Raw genomic sequence first — 18,928 nt, 5'->3', positions numbered from 1 at the left:
AATAACTTTTTCCCCCGCACAAAAGCAGTTCAGCAGAATGCTCAAAGCAGCCACTCTCTATCAAAGAAGAATTTCAGTTTAGTACAAAACTTTATTAATATCAATACTGCGAAACTATAAAAGTGAACATAGAGAATCTGAGCAGGCCTGGAGCCCGTCCCATCCATCAACCTCTGGGACAGCAGCAAGGCCCCAGGCAGCCTTGTAAACAAACTAGAAAAAGCAAAACTTTTCAGTTTAACAGCAGTCTTGAGATTTGGCTCTGAGCAGGGGTGTTTGGAAGAAATTCCCCGTTTCTGCTTTACAACACTTTCATCCAACACTCTGAAGCACATTGGCATGGGTGAAAAAAATTACCTAATCAGTGGCAAGAAAAAGCCTAGAGCTCCGAAAATAGAAACTACAGAATCCCAGCTCCACACTGCCCTTGCATCCCATGAGGCCAGTAAAGAGCTCTGGCATCATCATGTTCTTCGTGGTCTAGTTGAATAGCTGCAAGCACAGAATAGGCTAAGCCTGAGGTCTTGACAGACGCAGAGTTTCCAAGAAGCTTGCACGTGGGAGGGATCGGTGTTCCCTAGGCTACCCAAGCTACCCATCGCCTCGCCCCTGTGAACATTCTACCTTTTCAGGACGTTAACCTTGTTAGCAAAGGGTTTCTCAGCTCAGTTTGACTAGAAAGGGCTGAAGACCCTGTCATGAGCTGCTCCACAGCAGACTACAGGAGATGGTAACCTCTGTCAAACAGATGTGACAGGCTGGAAGCAGTAACTTCAGCAGGCTCTGAGAACATCTGTGAAGTTTTCCTAGTGCCTTGGAAAATGGGTGGTAACTCCACTTGGGGGAGGAACTGAGTACGGACACAACTTTCTAGAAGGGGAAGCAAAGGCAATCGGGGAAGCAAGATCAGATCCAGGGAGGAAGGACAAAGTAGGAGTCTAATGCCCTGCATGGCTTATACTGCCCATTGCCAACACTGAATTTGTACCCTGTGATCCAGAAAGGATCAAAATACTAAATCAGTTATCTAGATCCTTCCCTTTTCGCTTCTTTCCCTGTGATTTAGAATCGTTTTTTGTTCTCATCTCTTCCAGTTCCCAAGACAGTAAGTTAGCTTTGAGCTTGCTTGTCCCAGGGTTTGCCTGCCTCTGCCCTCCACGTCTGGACAAACTCCAGCTTCCAATCCCCTGTTCTGTCATGGCTTTCAAAAGATGTTCTTGCTTCTTGGCCACCATCTCCTCCCGGCTCCAGATCAGAATATTAAAGCCTGAGAGGAAAAATTGAACACACTGCATCAGAAACTCTACGTCAAATATAATACCTTAGGCTACGTAACTTAAATGCCAGAAATTCAAAATGCTTTGTCTGTTCTAAGATATTTCCAAGGTACAGAGGATGCAAAAATATTTATTGCAGACGCTATCTCCACACAGCCCTGGAAATTTGATCTAATTAAGAAACATAATCAAGTAATTCCTAATCTTGCCTAATCTCACAGGTCTAAAACCTAAATCTATAGCCAGCTCCCTTAATCCTGTACAGCCTGCGAAAAACTGAGTAATCTTGGCTCTGTAGCCTTGGAAATGAGATAAACTAAACGAAGGGAGAGGGTACAGCCTAGTAGGAAAAGGCTTCCCCCCACCCCATCGTTTTCTGCTGCTGTTACAAGGCTGGCAGATGGCAGCAGCTCCCTGCTGCCGGGAGGCTTCTCTGCCCTCCGGACTTCGTCCTCCCGGGAATGTTGCACAGGAGATGACTAGCAACCTGTTTTCTAACCGCAAAGGTGGAAGACTGAAAAGAAAGTCTTGATTTCTCTTACAGATGTAGGAAATTAGAGAGGACTACTAGCAAGTGGGATTTGGGAAACCCTCACTCACAACTTGCTTTAGTCTGGAGCAACAAGCCTGCCCTTTTCTGGGATTGGAACCCACCCGTGCTTCGTGCCCCGGGTTCTCTTTACTTACCCATGCCAGAAGCCAGCGTGTCTCCCATAGGGTTAAATTTATTGAGCTGAAAATGGAAACGCAGTCAGAGTCTATAAGAGCATCATTGCTTATATAACAGAGTCATAAGAGCACCACAGCTTATATAACAGCAACAAACCATCTGGAAAACCCAACGTTCCCTAAAGAGCATCACAGAAAACCCACAGATGACCATGGATCAGCCCTGCTCGAGTCAGCAGCTTTAGCTGGCAGCCATAGCCCCACGAGAGCGTGAGTCTGTCACAAGTGAAGAGGATACTCCTATTGTTCTAGTCCCTAACCCACATCTCTTGGCTGCGGTTCAATACGCAGCGGTCCTTTTAGCTGCAGTGCTCAACTCACCGAGATGATACCAGAAGCATTTGGATCATGGAGCTGACAAACCATCTCCCCGGTATTTCCATCGAATACGTCAACAGTTCGTAGCTCGTTCACCGTGTACCCTGGGAACTTAGGGTCTGGGTAGCGACCTGCTACAATGAGGTCGTAGCGAGGATGCCATGTTGCCTAGTCATAGAGCAGAGTGATGGGGAGTTAAGAGAAAGGGACAGAGCTCATACTGACACACACCAGACAACCGGCAGTGGGTGCAACGGTTTGTACATCCCACCCGCAGCCTGAGGAACATGGGTGTCCTCAGAACAGCGCTCTGCTGGGAGTTGCAGAAGTGTGAACATCCACCCACCGATGTAGTATCCTGACCAGAAATCAGGCCATTTCTGATGTACAGCCGGCTGCTAGCATCAAGCGTGGTACTCCTCTCAGGCCGCACTGGCTTAACTTACCTTAATGGGTGTGAGGTGCTGAAACTGCCGATGTGGATGTGGGATCAGATGCTGTGGCTTGGTCCAGTCTGAAGATGAGTAAACCCTGATTTCACTGCGCTGGTCCGTGCTCAGGAGCTTGGCACCATCTGTTGGGCTGAAGTAAGCTAGGAGAGGGGGACAGTAAGGCAAACAAAAGATCACAATGCTGTGACTGACAAGAAACATGAAAGTCTCATTTCTCTCATTGGAAACCCATTGCTATTTCTTTAATAGGGATATGAATATGGCCGTGTGTCCCAACAGATGAGGCTTTACCTGTCTCAAACAAACTCAAAGCTCTTACAACCAGTAAGCTGAAACCTACAGCGCTGGGTTACATAGGAAGAATCATTGTTCCCATTTTAGAATCACAGAAAGAGACATTGCAAAGAAAGGAACTTGCTCATTCAAGTGGAAAGCGGAAAAGCTGGAGACAGACACCTGCAATTTGGACTTCCATGAACTGGTAAAACTGCACCCAAGAAACAGAGGTTTTGAGTCCCATGCTCTGCTTTTGTCAAAGGAACTGCCCCAATAAATCCAGTTTTCTAATCTCAGCCACTGCTGATGCTTCCACACTCACCTCTCAAGGCACAGTGCCACAGTTCGTATGGCAAGTCTAAGACTGCCATACAAAGTCTAAGCAAGCTGCAGCTGCCCTATCCACCTCCCTGCCTCTGGCCACACGTTCCCAATGCCTTCCTTGCTGTAACACTAGCTACTGTGCAACCTCGAATCTGAGCAAAAGCTAACATTGCCACGACAATAAAAGCTGAGCTGAGTGGACTCTCTGCAGACGCCCATGCAATGAAATCCTTATCTCAACTCACCCGCATTGACAGGTTTGTCATGAGGAAGCAGATGAAGAAAATTCATTTTGTTTTTGATGTTTCTGAGGTCCCAGATTTTGACTGTCTGATCCACAGACGCTGTGGCCAACAACCACTCGCATCGGGAGTTAAACTCCACATGAGTCACTTTCTTCCTGTGCAATTTCAGCTTCCAAATCTGCATCAGAGGAAACAGAAGATCACACAGAAAAAAATAATCGAGATCTGGAGTAAAGAAATGGAATAATCATCTACTAGTGCAGAGTAAAGAGGTCACACACTTACACAGTAACAAAACTTCTAAAATACACCAAAAGTGCATCCACTGGAAACAAGGAAGGAGAAGAATGACCTTGGGAACTAACTATTTAATTCTAAGAGAACTCTGATCCACCAATTTATTACAGCTGTGAGAAAGGAAAATGCAATCCCTGGTTCATGGAGGGAAGTATTAGTGCCACTGTACAAAGCAAGATCACATCTGGAATACTTTGTGCAGTGCCACTTTTCCACCTGCAGAAAGATTAAAACAAACTGGAACAGGTTCAGAAAATGTGCTGCCGAGATAATAATAAGAAGGAAGGGCCTGTTTTGTGGGAGAACACCAAAAGAGCTTGCTTTGTTTATCTCAGTAAAATAGGTGAGAGGAGATATAATTGGTTTCTAGAAATACATCAGCAAAGAAACATAAGGGTAGGAGAAATATTTCAATTAACAAGAATAAATGGATATAAACTGGCCATGAATAAATTTATATCCGAAGCCAGAAGGTTATTTCTAATCAAAAGGGTAAAGATGGCCCATCCTCCCTACAATAATGGGTATCTCCCAAGTGCATAAAAGACTGTCACGTTCTTTCAGGAGAAAAAAAGGAAAGAAAGCAACTAATCTTGAATAAGCACAAATCATTTGGAGCACTCCTGATTCTGCCCACTAATTTACACAACTGCCTCTGGCCACAGCTCATTGGGTGGCAAACGCTTACAGATGTTACCCTTACAGGCAGGAGAAACGGTAATTCCAGTGCGAGGGTACGGCAGGCTCTTGAAAGCAGGGCCCCACTCCAACTATTCTCTAAGATGTTTCAGTACGACTTCAGACTCGAAGGCGCAGTCTGCCTCTGCCTGCCCTCTCGTGTCTAATGGCAGTAGTGCCATTCCTATCCCAACATTCGCTGAATTACTGGTGTGTACCTACTCCAAGGTCATGGAAGGGTATACATCAAAGCAGTATCTCCTAAATGACTCCCATCAGTGCACCAAGTTTCTGGAACTGTGAAGGTCGTTGGCAGAGGGTGCTCACATCTTCAGGTTACCCTATAATTACTCTGGCCAGTAGCAAATACTCTTAAGGAAGGGGTAGCACATGACACAGTCCGTTTGGGAATTGTTACCGTTATGCTCAACAATGTGAAAATGTCTAATGAATGGCAGAAGTGGAGGACTTCTCACCACCTAGACAATGGGTGGACTCATCTCCCAAGCTGCAAGGTACTTGCTCCTCTTTTCAGGGTCCCTGTAGTGTAGGGAAGCACGAGCCATGAAGATTCCCGAAGAGAGGACACTGCATGGAGCCATACAAACCTCTTCACCAGAAGTGCTGAGCAGGACCACGTTGCCCACGTTATCACCTGTCACCACTGCACGGCAGCTCGCAGAAACATCAACACTGCAGTACCAGCAACTAGAGGGAAAGACACAAGATCAGTGCTGCCTCCCACGGGCAAGTGAAGGCAGCGGAGCTCTGGTTCACATCTCGTCCCTGACAAGGGAGACTGCAACAGATTGTAACTGCAATCTCCTGCCTGATGGTGTGGGTCTGAGTCTCAGGAAGGGGGGCGGCTTATCAGCAATGCTTCCTGTCGGTGACTGAATATGAAGTAACTTCCTAATCATTTGTGAAGCGCTCATTAGATGGAGTGTGACACATTGGGACAGTGGAACATTAGAGGCTGAAAAGCCACTTGGTGCCTGCACATGGACACACCTTGGGAAAGATCAGAACACCTTGTGACATTGACAAATGTACAGAAAGAGCTTTAAAATGACGTTTTCCACAAAACACTGAAGCAGCAGTAAAGAAAAGACAAAAGCTTTGGACTGGAAAGTTGCACATCAAACTGTTTCAACTTCATGCCCCAGGAAACAAAACTGAACAGACATTTATCTAATAAAGACATATGTCTTAACCCCAGCTCTGCTGGGAGGGGAACTGCAGCGAGAACAAAACCGGGGTCCTTTGGGAACTTGTTGGGAAAGCTTCACTTGCAAAGATAAATTATTCTAGAATTCAAGGCCATGGAAATTAGCATAGCGAGCCTGAAGCCTCCAGAAGGGCAGCAGGGTAAACTCAATAACCTGAAACTCAGATTGTGCAGGAATGTTTTGGGGCTTTCCTATGCTACCTGAGCTGCTACAGACAAAACACACAGAACACTGATGACAATGAAGAGGAGGAAGTTATCCTGCTCTTCTCACCTCCCACTTTATGAAGAGAAAAGCTGTCAGTATCTGCAAGACAGGAGATGGCGCCACCAGAAAGCAGCACCAGAAGATGCAGGCAGCACGCTCGGCTACTGTAAAAGCGTAAGTGCCCTGTGGCTGCCTAGCTTGTCACCCACCCTGCAGTGCTACAGTCGCGAGCAGGAGCCTGTCTCCAAGCTCCCTCACAGGACCAATTCATACCAAGAGTCTCCTAACACTGGCAAAGATTAAGATGTTAGAGAGCACAAGAAGCAGCACAGCATTAACCCCAAGGAACAGAGAATCAACCTTGCGCTGCTCCCTTCTCACCAAACGTTATGGTGCTCATGGCCACAGTCCGGAGCACGGGAAATCACCTGCACCGCTCTGCCCTCAAGGTCCTGCAGACTTAGGGTGCCATCCCCTGATGCCACATAAAGCTTCACTGCCTCATAAGGACTGAACTTGATGTCTCCGAGAGAATCTCCTGGCCCTTTCTGGAATACACACAAAGCCAAGGGGCATCAAGGTTAGAGTGAAAGACAAAAATCTTAACACAACGCTCATCTCCTGGAACACACTGCCCATCTCCCTAGGTACAATGCACTGCTTTCTGACAGGGCACGTACATAAGAATTCTTTTTTCCCAATCTGTTTCCAAGCTGAGCACATACATTCTGAGCCTATAAGTTCAACCCCACCACTTTGGGCTGCAAACCCCATTAGCAGCATTGCTGCTTCTGCTATGGGGGTAGGACTAATTGCAGTGAACCATCTGGCTCAGCCCAGGCTTAGGAGATCACAAGCAAACCCAGCACCATTCCATGCAGAAACCACATAAAATCTCGTGACAGCCCTGCACAAAGCTTTTCTTACAGAGACTTCATTCACCAGTTCCCTACAGGCTGCTTCCAGTGCTGTATCTGGTCTTTCTCAAGGTACCAGCAGGCAGGATGAGAGCAGTGCAAGGAGAAATCCTACTGCTAACCCCATGGCACAGGAATCTTAGGTTCTGTGTTATGTTTTATCATTTTTATGTTATGTTGTTTTGTTATGTTGTCTTCTCCCAATCTGTCTACTGAGGAAGTATGGAAACCCTGAACAAAGACAGAAAAGAAGGATGCTAGCTGGGAGTCCCCAAACTCTTCAATACTCAAGTGCACTCCATCTGCTGCTCACAGAGCAACTACTTAATGAAGTCTCACTGTAAATACTAGATTTCAAGAAGCCAATGAAAATTAAAAAAGGCCTGCCCATAGAGCTTGCCTCTCCTCTCAGCAGTAGGAGGGCGGCATGCCCTTTCAAATCCAGGCATCATTGCTGTGACAGGCATCCCACTGGGATAGAGATCCTCATGTCCCAGGACCCAGTCTATCCTTCCTTGCTCACCTGGCCAGTCCTCCCACTACTACTTGGGTTCACCTTCTGCCCTATTACAAGGCTGCAGCTGGAACAGCCAATTTGGAAACCAATCATGAAAGCTGCCACCCGGAAAGAATCAGGTGGGGAAAAGTAAAGAGGAGGCTAACCCAAATTCCCTCACTTACCTTTAAGCACTGAACTGAAGTAACTAATTGAAGAGCTCAGGCTTCCTCATGAGTCCACAGAAAAAACAACAGTCTGAGAGGGTGATTCTAAGCACAGGCAGACAGAGTAGCCTCTAGCAATTCATGTCCTCTTTCCACTCATTATTAAAGGAGCCCTGACTCTTAATTCTGGTACTTTAGATAAGCACCAAAAGTTAGGTGGGATGAGTTGGGGTGATCCTTATGACACACACCACTTGAAGTCAGTGGCGTTTGCGGAGAAGCACTGAGGGGACTATAAATTGTCCTGTAAAAACCATCTGACAAGGAGCAGCACTGCTAACAGGTGAAGAGGTTAGAAGGTCCCCAGGGCACAGAGTTATGGGAGGTTTAAGAACAGACAGCTGAGGAAATGCACTGGCACCCCCACGCTCTCCCATGTACAACAGGAAGTAAGCAGCATCGGAGAGTCCCTCCCCTTCATGAAGAAAAGTTCTCTCCTACCCACCACCCCGTTTCAGGGAAAAATAAAAAGGGAGGAGCCCTCCCTGCAAGAGAGGGGATCCCTGACATTTAGAGGATAAAGGACATGTATGCGGAGAAGAGGAAGCCCAGCTCCCACACATTAGAGACAAACATATCTCTCTCTCTCTCTGTAGCGCTCCTGCCAGCAGGACACAGAGGCCCAAAGCATTGCTGTATTTCTTACTCCCAGTCCTCGGTGCTGGTGAAGACCCGGACAGTATTGCCATTAAAATCCTGCAGGGTGGTAGTGCCGGCAACTGACGAAGTGTACAGCTGACTAGGGTTAAAAGGGTTAAACTTCATTCCTGTGATGGCCCCTCCAGCTCCCATCTACAAGGAAGGGGATGAACAAAAGAAAAATCCACTGAGTGACGGGGAAGGAGAGAAGTGTGTTCTGTAAGTCTGCATTCACTGCTATGTCCTTAACAGCAACAGTGAAACACACCACAGCCCTTCAAGGAGGCAAAGACAACCATGTCTTCCCACGGCTGTCTAGACAGCTGCCCTCCTGGAGGACAAAACCGCAACTCCTTCAGTCCCCAGGCAATGTATTCCCTGGCTGGCTGGCACCACGCTACTTACAAAAAGATAAAGATGACCCCGGAATTTCTGGAGGATAGACCTCCTCCCACTGTATACCTACGTTAATTTAGAAAGGGGACAAAAGTTACAGAGTCTTTGAGCCCCTGTCGGAATGGGAATGGCTGAATACAGCAACGAGGGGGCATGCCAGCTATATAAACCATTCATTCTACCTTAGTTTCTCACTTTAGATAAAAGGACTTTGCTTCTCCCCACTCAAAGATGTTTCCTCATCTGACACAGAATAAAAGGTGAGCAGAGAAAGGTCAAGACCTAAAACAGACAAACCCTCTCTGCCTACTTGTTTCTGGCATCCCTTTAAGATAACTGTTTTGCCAGTTGCTGAATTATTTTTCCACTGAGCACACACCAAGTACTGCTTCATTATGAGAACTTAATCAACACGCCTCAGTTCTCCCCAGCGCTAGAACAGTCTGGGACTTAGGAATAGATACGCTGCTGCATCTCAGTCCTGCCCCATAGCTGGCTACTCTGCAACCCGAGACCCTTATGTTCTTCTCACAACAGACCTGTTTTGATCTGCAGTATTTGGTGGTACTCCAATTTTCCCTCCCACCCATTCCACACACCCAGAGGCTTACCCCTTTTATGAAGCAGGTTTTAGTAAGTACTTCATAGTCCCAAAGGATGATGTCTCCACCTTTGGAACCAACAGCCACAGTACTGGGGTGTGTTGGATGCCATTCCAGGCATGTCACTCTCCTGTCAAAGGGACTGGCCGTTCGAAAGAGGCGGTATGAGGCGAGAGAACGCAGGAAGGGCAGCTGCAGACACTGTTAAAAAGATAAAGAGAATTATGACTTTCGCAGGGATCCACGAGATTCTCTGAATGAGGAGGGCTAACAATTTCTAATTGCCATCAGTGGTAGTACATTCACACAAAATTCTAAGCCTCTCTGTAGAATGAAGAGAACACGCTGTCCCCAAGGGAAACAGCCTGTGAGCACACAAATCCACATCAGCCAAGCACTCAGAAAGCAACAGAGAACTGAGAGATATCATACTTAAAATGATGTACAGGGAGTTAAGCCTCGTGGGCTGAGCTAAAAAACCAGGTTAATTAACATGAACAAGGAAGGAGAACATGCCTCCACACCAGTAAAAGGCACTTTTGACTATGTCTTTACTAAGCATCCCAAAATGTTACACATCATCCAGAGATACAATATTATGGTCCTCCATCCAAATTGCCTGCAGCTCAACTATACAGCGTAAGAGTGAACAGAACACTCGAAGCAGCGAATGAGAAACCATGACATGATTGTGTTGTTATTCAGCTGGGGAATAGGTACTGCTTGGATGAGCTTGGCGATTTCTTTATCATTTGGATACTTAAAATAGGTAAATCATATGGTAGATAAAGCTAGCCCAGGTGCTTCCCATCTATGGGTGTTACAGAAAAAGTTAATTTTCAAATGAAAGAAGGAGTATGGCTCTGAAAACAGTAAAACATTATGGACTTGATGGAATATGTCTGTGAAAAGGAAAAATCAACAGTAAACCTGACATGATTAGCAAAGTAGAGTGGATACAAAAATAGTACAACAAAACAGTCAGATTAGTGTGCAAAAGTAGCACTGTGCAGTAAGTCAAATGGTAGAGTGGGTAAGTTTAAATATGATTCAAGGAAGCACAGAATTAACAGAGGGATAAAATGTAGAGTGACAGGGCCAGGTCAACCAAAAGGGAAAGCCATCTCAGCTCTTGCATTTTACAGGATTAAGAAACATAAGGGTGTGCCAGACTTGGAGCCACAAACTGTGTATGTGAGGAACTTCAAGCTCCTTTGAAGTTTCCCTGCGTGCGTTCAAGATGTTTTTATGTAGGGAGCGGAGACGTCTATGAAGGAGAAACTCCTCACCTGCCTGAGCTGTGCCCGAATGGAGCCTCCCAGCATGTTCTGGTAGACATAATGAACAATGCTGCGCTGCCGCTCCAGCTGATGGAAAAGGACTCTGTTGTTTCTCACCACGGACCCACTTCCACTCCAACCTGCCAGAGAGGAAAAGAGTAAAACTTACAGAGAGCCAACACCTGTCATGCTCATTCAATAAAAAACACGGGAAGATGCCTGCATTTGCTGCTAAATCCATGAAAAGCTTCAGCCACAAGAGAAAAGTCTCTAAATGATTCTTACATCTCCAAGGTGCAGCAACCTCTGCAATTATGGAGTCCAGTACTTCCCACAGCCTGCCAGAGCTTTGTGTATGTTTCCTTAAACCTTCCTTCTCCTTGCCAAAGATTTATCAAAAACACAACAGGAGAGGACTAAAGCAAAGCCACAGGTGGTGCACCTCTTGGATAGTATACAACTTGAATGGTTCATACCCAAAATACAAGGAAGCTATCCAAAGCCTCAACAACTTGGAAACACGCCATGGGAGGCGGTAAGCCCCTGGGTACAGCAAAGGGAAAGTCAGACGTGTGACCAGCAGAAATGTTAACACCTGAAAATTCCCCAAGCATAGCAACATGAGCTCCCACACAGTTCCTGAAATGCCTGCCTGTGAATCAGAATTTTCGATCTGCTTGTGCTGTAGCGCGTACAGTCTGCCTACAGCACTGCGAGTTTTGTTTTTCATAATAGACTTGCTGACGCCTCATCGCCTGAAAACCTTTCTGTTCAGAGTGATTTTTGCTGAAAGTACAGCACGCTTCTACATTTTGTTCATGTTCCAAGTTTTTATCTTCAGGGACCTTTACATAAAAACCAGATCTGTTCAGTCCCGTATCTGTGACTTAATCATCCCCACAGCAATGGTCTGTAACACTCCAAGGAATCTAGATCCTTCCCATTTTCAAATGGGAAAGAAGCATTTCTTAAGAAACAAAAATGTTATTTTCGTTTAAGGATAATTATAAAAAAACCAGAAGACCAAAAACATAGGGGTCATTCTATATGATTAGAACCTAAACAAAATCTTTCTTAATGCAATACTGGAGCCTAGAAATGCACGGGTGTGAAACTAAACTTATTTGTTCACACGCCAACATCGCACCAACACTTGTCACACTTGTTAAAATAGGTAAAAAAGTATTTATATTGTAATTCCTTTTTTTACATTAGCATTCACAGTTCCTTCTTCACAGGTCAGAGAAATGGAGCTATTTTTTCCAAAATCTGTTTTATTATGAAGGCTAATTTATTAAGAAACAAACTTCAGGCCTTTTTAGAATCTGCTGGAAGAAACCTTTTAATAAGGTGTTTCAATTGCAAGAAACTGAACCTGTCCTATATGGCTCAGGAGAAAAAATTATTTCTTTCTAAAACATATAAAAATCAAATCTGGAACACAGAATGGAAAAGCTCAAATACAAAGGTCTTCATCTTCTTAAAAAGGGTTAAGGGAAAAATATGACTGGTTTCATTTTTCCAAAGTACTAGCTACATCCAATTCTCTCTGAATCTCACAGGAACCGCAGATGCTCACCAAATCTGAAAATCAGGCCATGAAGCTACCATGAAAATCATGTAGCTAAATTAACTGCAGAAGGTGCTTTAACTATCCACAATTATACACAGAACTCCTTTCAAATAGAAAGGAGTTGCCTACACATCCACTGTTCACACTGCCAGCTGCTCCAAGTTTGGAGTTACACACCAGACAATGGAAATGTACAAAATCGTAGAATTCCTGATTCTCTGACTGTTGAAAAACACTTCAGTAATTTTTGGATCCTTAAAGCCAAAATTGTACAGAAAGTGTGTAATAATTCCACACAAGGCAGTAACTCTAGTGATCTCCTAAACAAACAATGGAATTAAAGGTTTTATCTGAGAAAAGGAGGCTAAGGGGAGACCTTATCGCTCTCTACAGCTACCTGAAAGGAGGTTGTAACAAGGTAGGTGTCGGTCTCTTTTCCCAGGTAACAAATGATAGGACAAGAGGAAATGGCCTCAAGTTGCACCAGGGGAGGTTTAGATTGGACATTAGGAAAAATTTCTTCACCAAAAGGGTTGTCAAGCATTGAAACAGGTTGCCCAGGGAAGTGGCTGAGTCACCATCCCTGGAGGTATTTAAAAGACGTGTAGATGTGATGCTTAGGGACATGGTTTAGTGGTGGACTTGGTAATGTTAGGTTTATGGTTGGACTCGATGATCTTAAGAGTCTTTTCCAATCTAAACGATTCTACGATTCTATGAAAATAGTCCTTACTGTAGCTGAAGCCTACACAACTTTCTTGATAATGAAAGCATTAACCTTTCCAGTATCTTAGAACTTAATCACCTCTCCTCGTTATATCAAAAATCTTTAAGAGATTTTTTTTTAAGTTACATACTAAAGGAAAAAAATGCACATGAGGAGAAGTGATTAGTGGAAATTTTGTCCAGTCTAATCTAAACATAGAGGTAGAAAGTATTCCTACCTTACTGTAGCAAAAGTTAGAATATGCAAAGAATTGGGTGGAAATGCCAGTTCAGACTGCATGCTGTAGGATACCAACCTTACAACTATGAAACTGCATTAAGAATTGCATGGGAGAAAAAACAATGTATTACCAAGATTGGTCTGTCCTACAATAAAGCAGACGTCTGGCAATTCAGAAATTCTACAAAACTTAACCACCCTCAAATGAGCTGTGACAGCATCTTCAGTGAGCAGGCTTCTACCAAGAGGTACGGAGTCTCAAAAATGAAACATGCATGCATGCACGCACGCACACACTCACTAGGCAGATAACTGGAGGATGTACTACCCCAATACATGCCTGCGTATCACTTCAATACATAACCCCATCTGAACACTCATGTCTGAACACGCTTCTTGGCACTCTCCCTCTTCAACTAGTCGATGCCTGTCATTTAGGATAAATCTGCTTGGGAGAAACAGAAAGGATCTGAGGAAATGTTACCGATTTTCTCTGGGGGTTTGGACGTTTTTCTCACAAACAACCTCTTTGCTTGTGGCTCATTCCCTAGTTCCTTGTAGTCCGGTTTCCTCTTCCCAGCTGATTTTGCCTCTTCCGGCCAGTGCTCATGTGCCCTCTCATGCTTCTTGTCCTTTGGCTGGTTCACTGGAGCCATTCTGTCTGACCACTAAAAGCAAACAAAGCATGGAAGGTAAGGCTGTCATACACTTTTAACTAGAAGACAGAGAGGAAAACTGGAACGAAACATATCCCAGTGGTCTGAAAGCAGTGATTATACCTGTACCCTCTTTCATCAGCATGACACTAGCTTTTTGTTGTGCTCTGCTGGAGAGGCGAATACGTTCAATAAACTCTTCTTTGTTCATGTATGAAAATGAACGTATCCTAAAGCATTAGAGTATGTTTTGACAGATGTGCTTCTACCGAACTTTTAAGCTTAAAACCCACAGATCTGCATAAAGTACATCTGTGAAACCGCATAATACCCTAACTGTTTCTCTAGTAGCTCACACTGAGCTCTTTACATTCAGCTAGGAAAAAGGTCAGAGTTTTTATGACGATGGCCAGGGCCGACTGGTCTTCCACCACAGACGCTCAGAAGCTACTTCCTATGTAACGGCCACTTTTCCTCACAACCACCACCTGATATTTGTGTGGGGCTCCCAGGCTGGCTGGCAACCGCACCTGAACGGCTCTTCCGACCAGCGGTGGGACGCAGCGGCTCGTGTCTCGTGTTACGACGACCAAAACGCCACCCAGCCCCCGAGGAGAGGCGCGGGCCTCCCACAGCCCTCCTCGTAGCTGGCGGGCGATGCGTCACACGCCGTTTGCGGCAGCAGATTCCCCCCAGCAGATCCTCCGCAAGAAGAGCCTCGTACGGGCTGATCCCATGCTAGCGCTAAACTTATTTATAATTCGGGAATGGCTGTCACGGATATCTGCCCCGCGTTAAATATAGCTCGGCAGGCACCGCGCAAGCTTCCCCAAATAGCGCCCACCCCTCGCCGCCGGGCCTCACCCGGCCCCGCGGGGCCGCCCCTCAGCGCCGCGGCCCGCCGGGCCCCACTCCCGGCCCCGGCCCGGCCCGGCTCCCCCGCGGCCTAAGGCGGGAAGGGCCGCCCCGCTCTCACCTGCGCTCCGGCGGCCTCCGCTCCCCCGGCGCGGCCGAGGACGGCGGGCGGCAGCCGGCCCCTCCCCCGCGGTTTCATAACCGGGGCGGGAGGGGGGGGGTAGCGGCTCCCGGCGCGGCGCGGCGGGAAGGCTCGCCGCCCGCCCGGCCGTCCCTGGGGAGCGGCGCCGAGCCCGCGGGCGCAGGCCGGAGGCGCCGGCCATGGCGGCCCCGCACGCCGCGCCCGGCCCCCGCCGACCCTTCGCCACCGAGAGGCAGCGGCCTCGGCAGGGGGAGGCCGGGGGGGCCTGTCCCAGCCGCTGCCTCCCCCCGCCGCCCTTACCCCCTGCCGGCCTCCCCGGCGGCCATCAGCGTGAGCAGCACCCCGGCTCGGCTGGCGCGGGAGGCGGCGGTGAGGCTCACGCTCCGCTGCGCCCGCGGCCTGGCCTGAGACCACAAAGTCTCCGAGGTGTCCTTTGGCAGCTCGCTGGTCTTGGCTTTTTGGCACGGGACTTACAATCTTACATACTTTGTTAGTTTCCAGAGCACCAAATTGGCATATTAAAGCTGCATGGTAAGGGCCCAAAATACATCAACCAAACGGCAACCACAGAAAAAAAGACACTTTCAAAACACAACTTCCACAAGAAGATGCACCTGGTGTTGGAACTCAACAGAAAAAAGGCAGATAAAAAAGTCACGGCAAGATCAGCTCAGAAGCTACCAGATCTTGCATGACAAAGCAGACAAGAATGGGGAAGGAAGAGCCCTGCCAGCACAGCTGGAGGTACCAGCGCGTCCCCCTTCACCTGCGGAGGCGGCTGCTGTCTGCCGGCCGTGTTGCGTGGGGAACCTTATCTCCGGAGCTGGGTCTCATGCTTCGGGCCTACCAGTAACTATGCTGAGTAATTAAGGTCCAGTCATCCACACAGCTGGCTATGAACACAGGTCCTAAAATATCTGTATATAACCACTCCTTGAATTGCAGGGCTTTAAGGTTTGGTTTTGGGTGTGGGTTTTTTTTCTTTTTTGCGCTATAACTATAGTTACCTATGCATTTTCTCACATATTAGGAAATGCATAGAAAAACTACTAAGAAAAACAAGAAAGACCCAGATGCTATGCTTTTCTCCTGAACTGTAACAACATTGTATTAGTTGCTGCCATCCTGAGTATCAGAATGACATACACAGAAAATCATAACCACTGACACGCTACACAATCTGGTTTTGAACGTAGATGTCAACCCGATTAGCAAATCTTAAAGTCTTATCAAGCACTTCTGTAATACACAACATTCTTCTTAGAACTGTACACCTTAGCAAAAGATAGCAAGAGGAATAATTGAACGTAGCACTTCCTTCTTTCCTCCAAAGCCTCGAAGGCTTGATTTCCAGGAAGGGAAACTACTATAGAAAAAGATCCTTCTTATCTTGACAGCGATCGACGGTTTCATCCATAGGTCTGCAAAAGTCATCATCATTGAAGACAATCTATGGAGTTCATCAGGAGTCACCAACAAAACACCAATTAAATTCCATAAATCTTAGTATCTTTTGGTTTTCATATATGGGGTATATTTCAAAATCTGTAACTGAAAAAAGGGGCCCAGATACCAACCTTCTTAAAGTAGACTGAAAGACTTGTATTGATTTCAATGTCCTATGTATTAATCCCAAAGAAAACTGTGACACTGTTATCCAAGTTATCTCCAGCAAAGATGTGCACTGCCTGTCCCTGCTCCATGTCTCCCAGCAGTAGCGTCCCCATGCAGAGCACACACAGTAACCTATGCGTTTCCCTCTTGGAGCTATAATGGTTAGCATTTTTTAGAATGGAATGGAATGGAATGGAATGGAATGGAATGGAATGGAACAGAATGGAATAGAATTTCAGTTGGAAGGGACCTACAGTGATGATCTAGTCCAACTGCCTGACCACTCCAGGGCTGACCAAAAGTTAAAGCTTGGTGTTATGGGCATTATCCAAATGCCTCTTAAACACTGACAGGCTTGGGGCATCGAATATAGCGCTAAACACAGTAATTTTATCAATTACTAACACCAAGTTTGCTTTCTCTCTAGAGAATCACCAAATGTTTTTGTAATTATTATTCACTAAGGACAAGAATAGCAGATAGTACACAAATCACGTACAGAAGAAATGCCACTGGCCCGGGGTGCCACAGCTCAGTGTCTGTATGGTACACTGAGCAAGCCAGAGAACGAGTAATTTGAAAAAAAAAATTACAGATTCACATTCTTTGAACTACAGTATGCAGCAAAGTCAGAGAAGTGTAATTATGTTTGCAGGATATTAGGCTTATTTTTATGATGTCTTTTGTCTGATGTACAATTATGTTGAGGCTCTGCCTTAGTTATGGGATGTGGTTCTCTACCGCAGAATAAAGCTGTCTTGTCACCGGGTCTGGTAAAACTATATTGTGACTAAGACCATCAACTTCACAGTATTTGTAATACCATTAGGTATTCCGCCTACTTGTCGCCAGGATCTTTTTCCAAAGCAGGAATATTTTTGGCTACTTTGGTCTGACTACTGATGTAAAGAGTACCATTACAACAACTAGAGTTTGACGTGCATATGAAAACAAGCCTATATTCCACTAAAAAGTAGGAAAAAAATATATAATCCTAAAGAGACAAAAGAGAAAGTATCATGCTATCTGACCTTCTGGTCCCATGACCATTACTAAGCTGCCCTGCACCAGGAAAATGAACGAAAATATCATTATTGTAATGACCTCGTTTACCTGAGTACCCCATTTTCCCTAAGCCATTCCAGCCTTGGAGGACAGAATTGCAGCAGCCATGCTATATAGTATTTGCAATCAGTGTTGGGGGCCGCCAGGTCCCAAATGGAAAGCACCTATCTTAAATGCTCAGCACGTGGGGTATCAATATCAAAATCAGCACGAAAACGTAACATAGGGCAAATGCTGGATATAGAATATTAATGTATGACAGATGTTTGCCTTTTCTGTACTTCATTAATGTACATAAATTAGATAGTGGAATTAAAATCTCAGAATTTAATTGAATCTATGCCGAAGAGTTGGATTTGGTTTTGTTTTAGTAAAATACAAAGTTGACGCTTATACTCTCAACTATGATTAACTTTGAGAATAAGACAAGCATCTTGCATCACTTTTTGAAAGGATGCTCATGGTCACACCACACTCGGTGACCTGCCATGGGTGCCCACCTTCCAGCTACTCCACGCAGGTAAAAGTGAAGAGGCTTGGCCCCAAAACAAATTAAGTGGAATGGTTTCTAATGTCCACTTTCCAACACAGCAATTCATCGTATCTGAAGGGCCTCAGTACAGTTATTTTTCTGGCTCCTATGAAACCTGGGGCAGTTGTAAAGAGAGAGAAAACATCCCAGTACTGCTCCAGAGAAGTGGAAGCACAGATTTACAGCATGCTCTTTCCTCTCTTCCTCCTGCAAGGCTCTCAGTCTTTCCTTTCTCCACCGACTGAATAAACATCTCTTACAAACCCACAGCTGGTCCTTGGAGTTGTGTCCCAAGTCACTTGGAAGCAGTCAAGAGGAGATGGGCCAGCGAGGCCTCCCAGCGCTCCTCCTGCAAGTCCTGCCCCAGCGTCATGGGGAATCGCACCCGAGGCCTGGCGTTAGAAATGGAAACTCTGGCAGGCAAACTCCCTGGCATTTAGAAACTCCCTGGTTTCAACCAAAAGACTCTGAGGGCTTAAAGATGAGGTCCAGATTATTCAGATAAAGGTTTTCAGAGGAAAGGTAGAGTGACAGAACAGTCAGCGGGATCAGGCTGAAGGAGAAAGGATGCAAAGCCGAGCCAAGGTGAAGCTGCTCTCCAACCCCAGGGAGAGCGACCTACGCCACGCTCAAAAGCGAGGGCACAGCTCTCCGCTTGGGTGGGAGCGGGGCTGGGGAACCTGCTGGGCCTCCAGGCTGGCTCCGGGCCCTGCAGGTCAGCTGGCCAGTACAGCACACAAAATAACTAAAAACTCACTAAAGCCCCAAATCCAGCGGGCAAAACAGACAAGAGCCCAACTCCTCGGGGTTGGGCCGACCGTCACCCGGGCGGGCGGGCAGGCAGCTCCTCACAGGGCCGCCTCCCGCCCCGTCCCGGCACCCGCCATGACGGGGGGCGACCCGGCCGGGCAGGCCTCCCTCAGGGAGAGGGCAGCCCCCAGCCCCTCCCCGCTGTT

General features: G+C 46.4%; 1 protein-coding gene across 4 annotated transcripts; it reads right to left on the bottom strand.

The window, feature by feature from the left end:
• Positions 1 to 71: 71 nt before the first annotated feature.
• DDB2 (damage specific DNA binding protein 2) lies at positions 72 to 15,145 on the bottom strand. 4 transcript variants are annotated; one of them, XM_075152242.1, is made up of 11 exons: positions 15,062 to 15,145; positions 13,593 to 13,776; positions 10,599 to 10,729; positions 9,319 to 9,510; positions 8,319 to 8,464; positions 5,205 to 5,304; positions 3,622 to 3,799; positions 2,771 to 2,916; positions 2,328 to 2,492; positions 1,965 to 2,010; positions 72 to 1,267 (listed from the first exon to the last, which is right to left on the bottom strand). In XM_075152242.1, the coding sequence occupies exons 2-11, from the start codon at positions 13,762 to 13,764 to the stop codon at positions 1,020 to 1,022; spliced, it is 1,524 nt and encodes a 507-aa protein (XP_075008343.1). In that variant the 5' UTR covers positions 13,765 to 13,776; positions 15,062 to 15,145; the 3' UTR covers positions 72 to 1,019. The 4 variants fall into 4 exon arrangements, with proteins under 4 accessions (XP_075008343.1, XP_075008344.1, XP_075008342.1 ...); XM_075152243.1 differs by lacking the exon at positions 8,319 to 8,464 and adding an exon at positions 6,414 to 6,580 and having other exon boundaries at positions 15,062 to 15,139; XM_075152241.1 differs by lacking the exon at positions 15,062 to 15,145 and adding an exon at positions 14,741 to 14,842.
• Between the last annotated feature and the right edge of the window lie 3,783 nt (positions 15,146 to 18,928).

This window comes from Calonectris borealis, chromosome 5 (assembly GCF_964195595.1).
Source record: "Calonectris borealis chromosome 5, bCalBor7.hap1.2, whole genome shotgun sequence".
Classification (NCBI taxonomy): Eukaryota; Metazoa; Chordata; class Aves; order Procellariiformes; family Procellariidae; genus Calonectris; species Calonectris borealis.
Note: the sequence above shows the minus strand (reverse complement) of the source record. Positions and strands in the feature narration are given on the sequence as shown.

Coding starts and splice junctions, on each gene's coding strand:
- DDB2 (XM_075152239.1), bottom strand. CDS start 14,818: ATGAAACCGCGGGGGAGGGGCCGGCTGCCGCCCGCCGTCCTCGGCCGC. Junction 9,511..10,598: donor TTCGGGCACAGCTCAGGCAG/GTGAGGAGTTTC, acceptor TCTTTTTAACAG/TGTCTGCAGCTGCCCTTCCT. Junction 1,268..1,964: donor CACGCTGGCTTCTGGCATGG/GTAAGTAAAGAG, acceptor TTTTCCTCTCAG/GCTTTAATATTCTGATCTGG.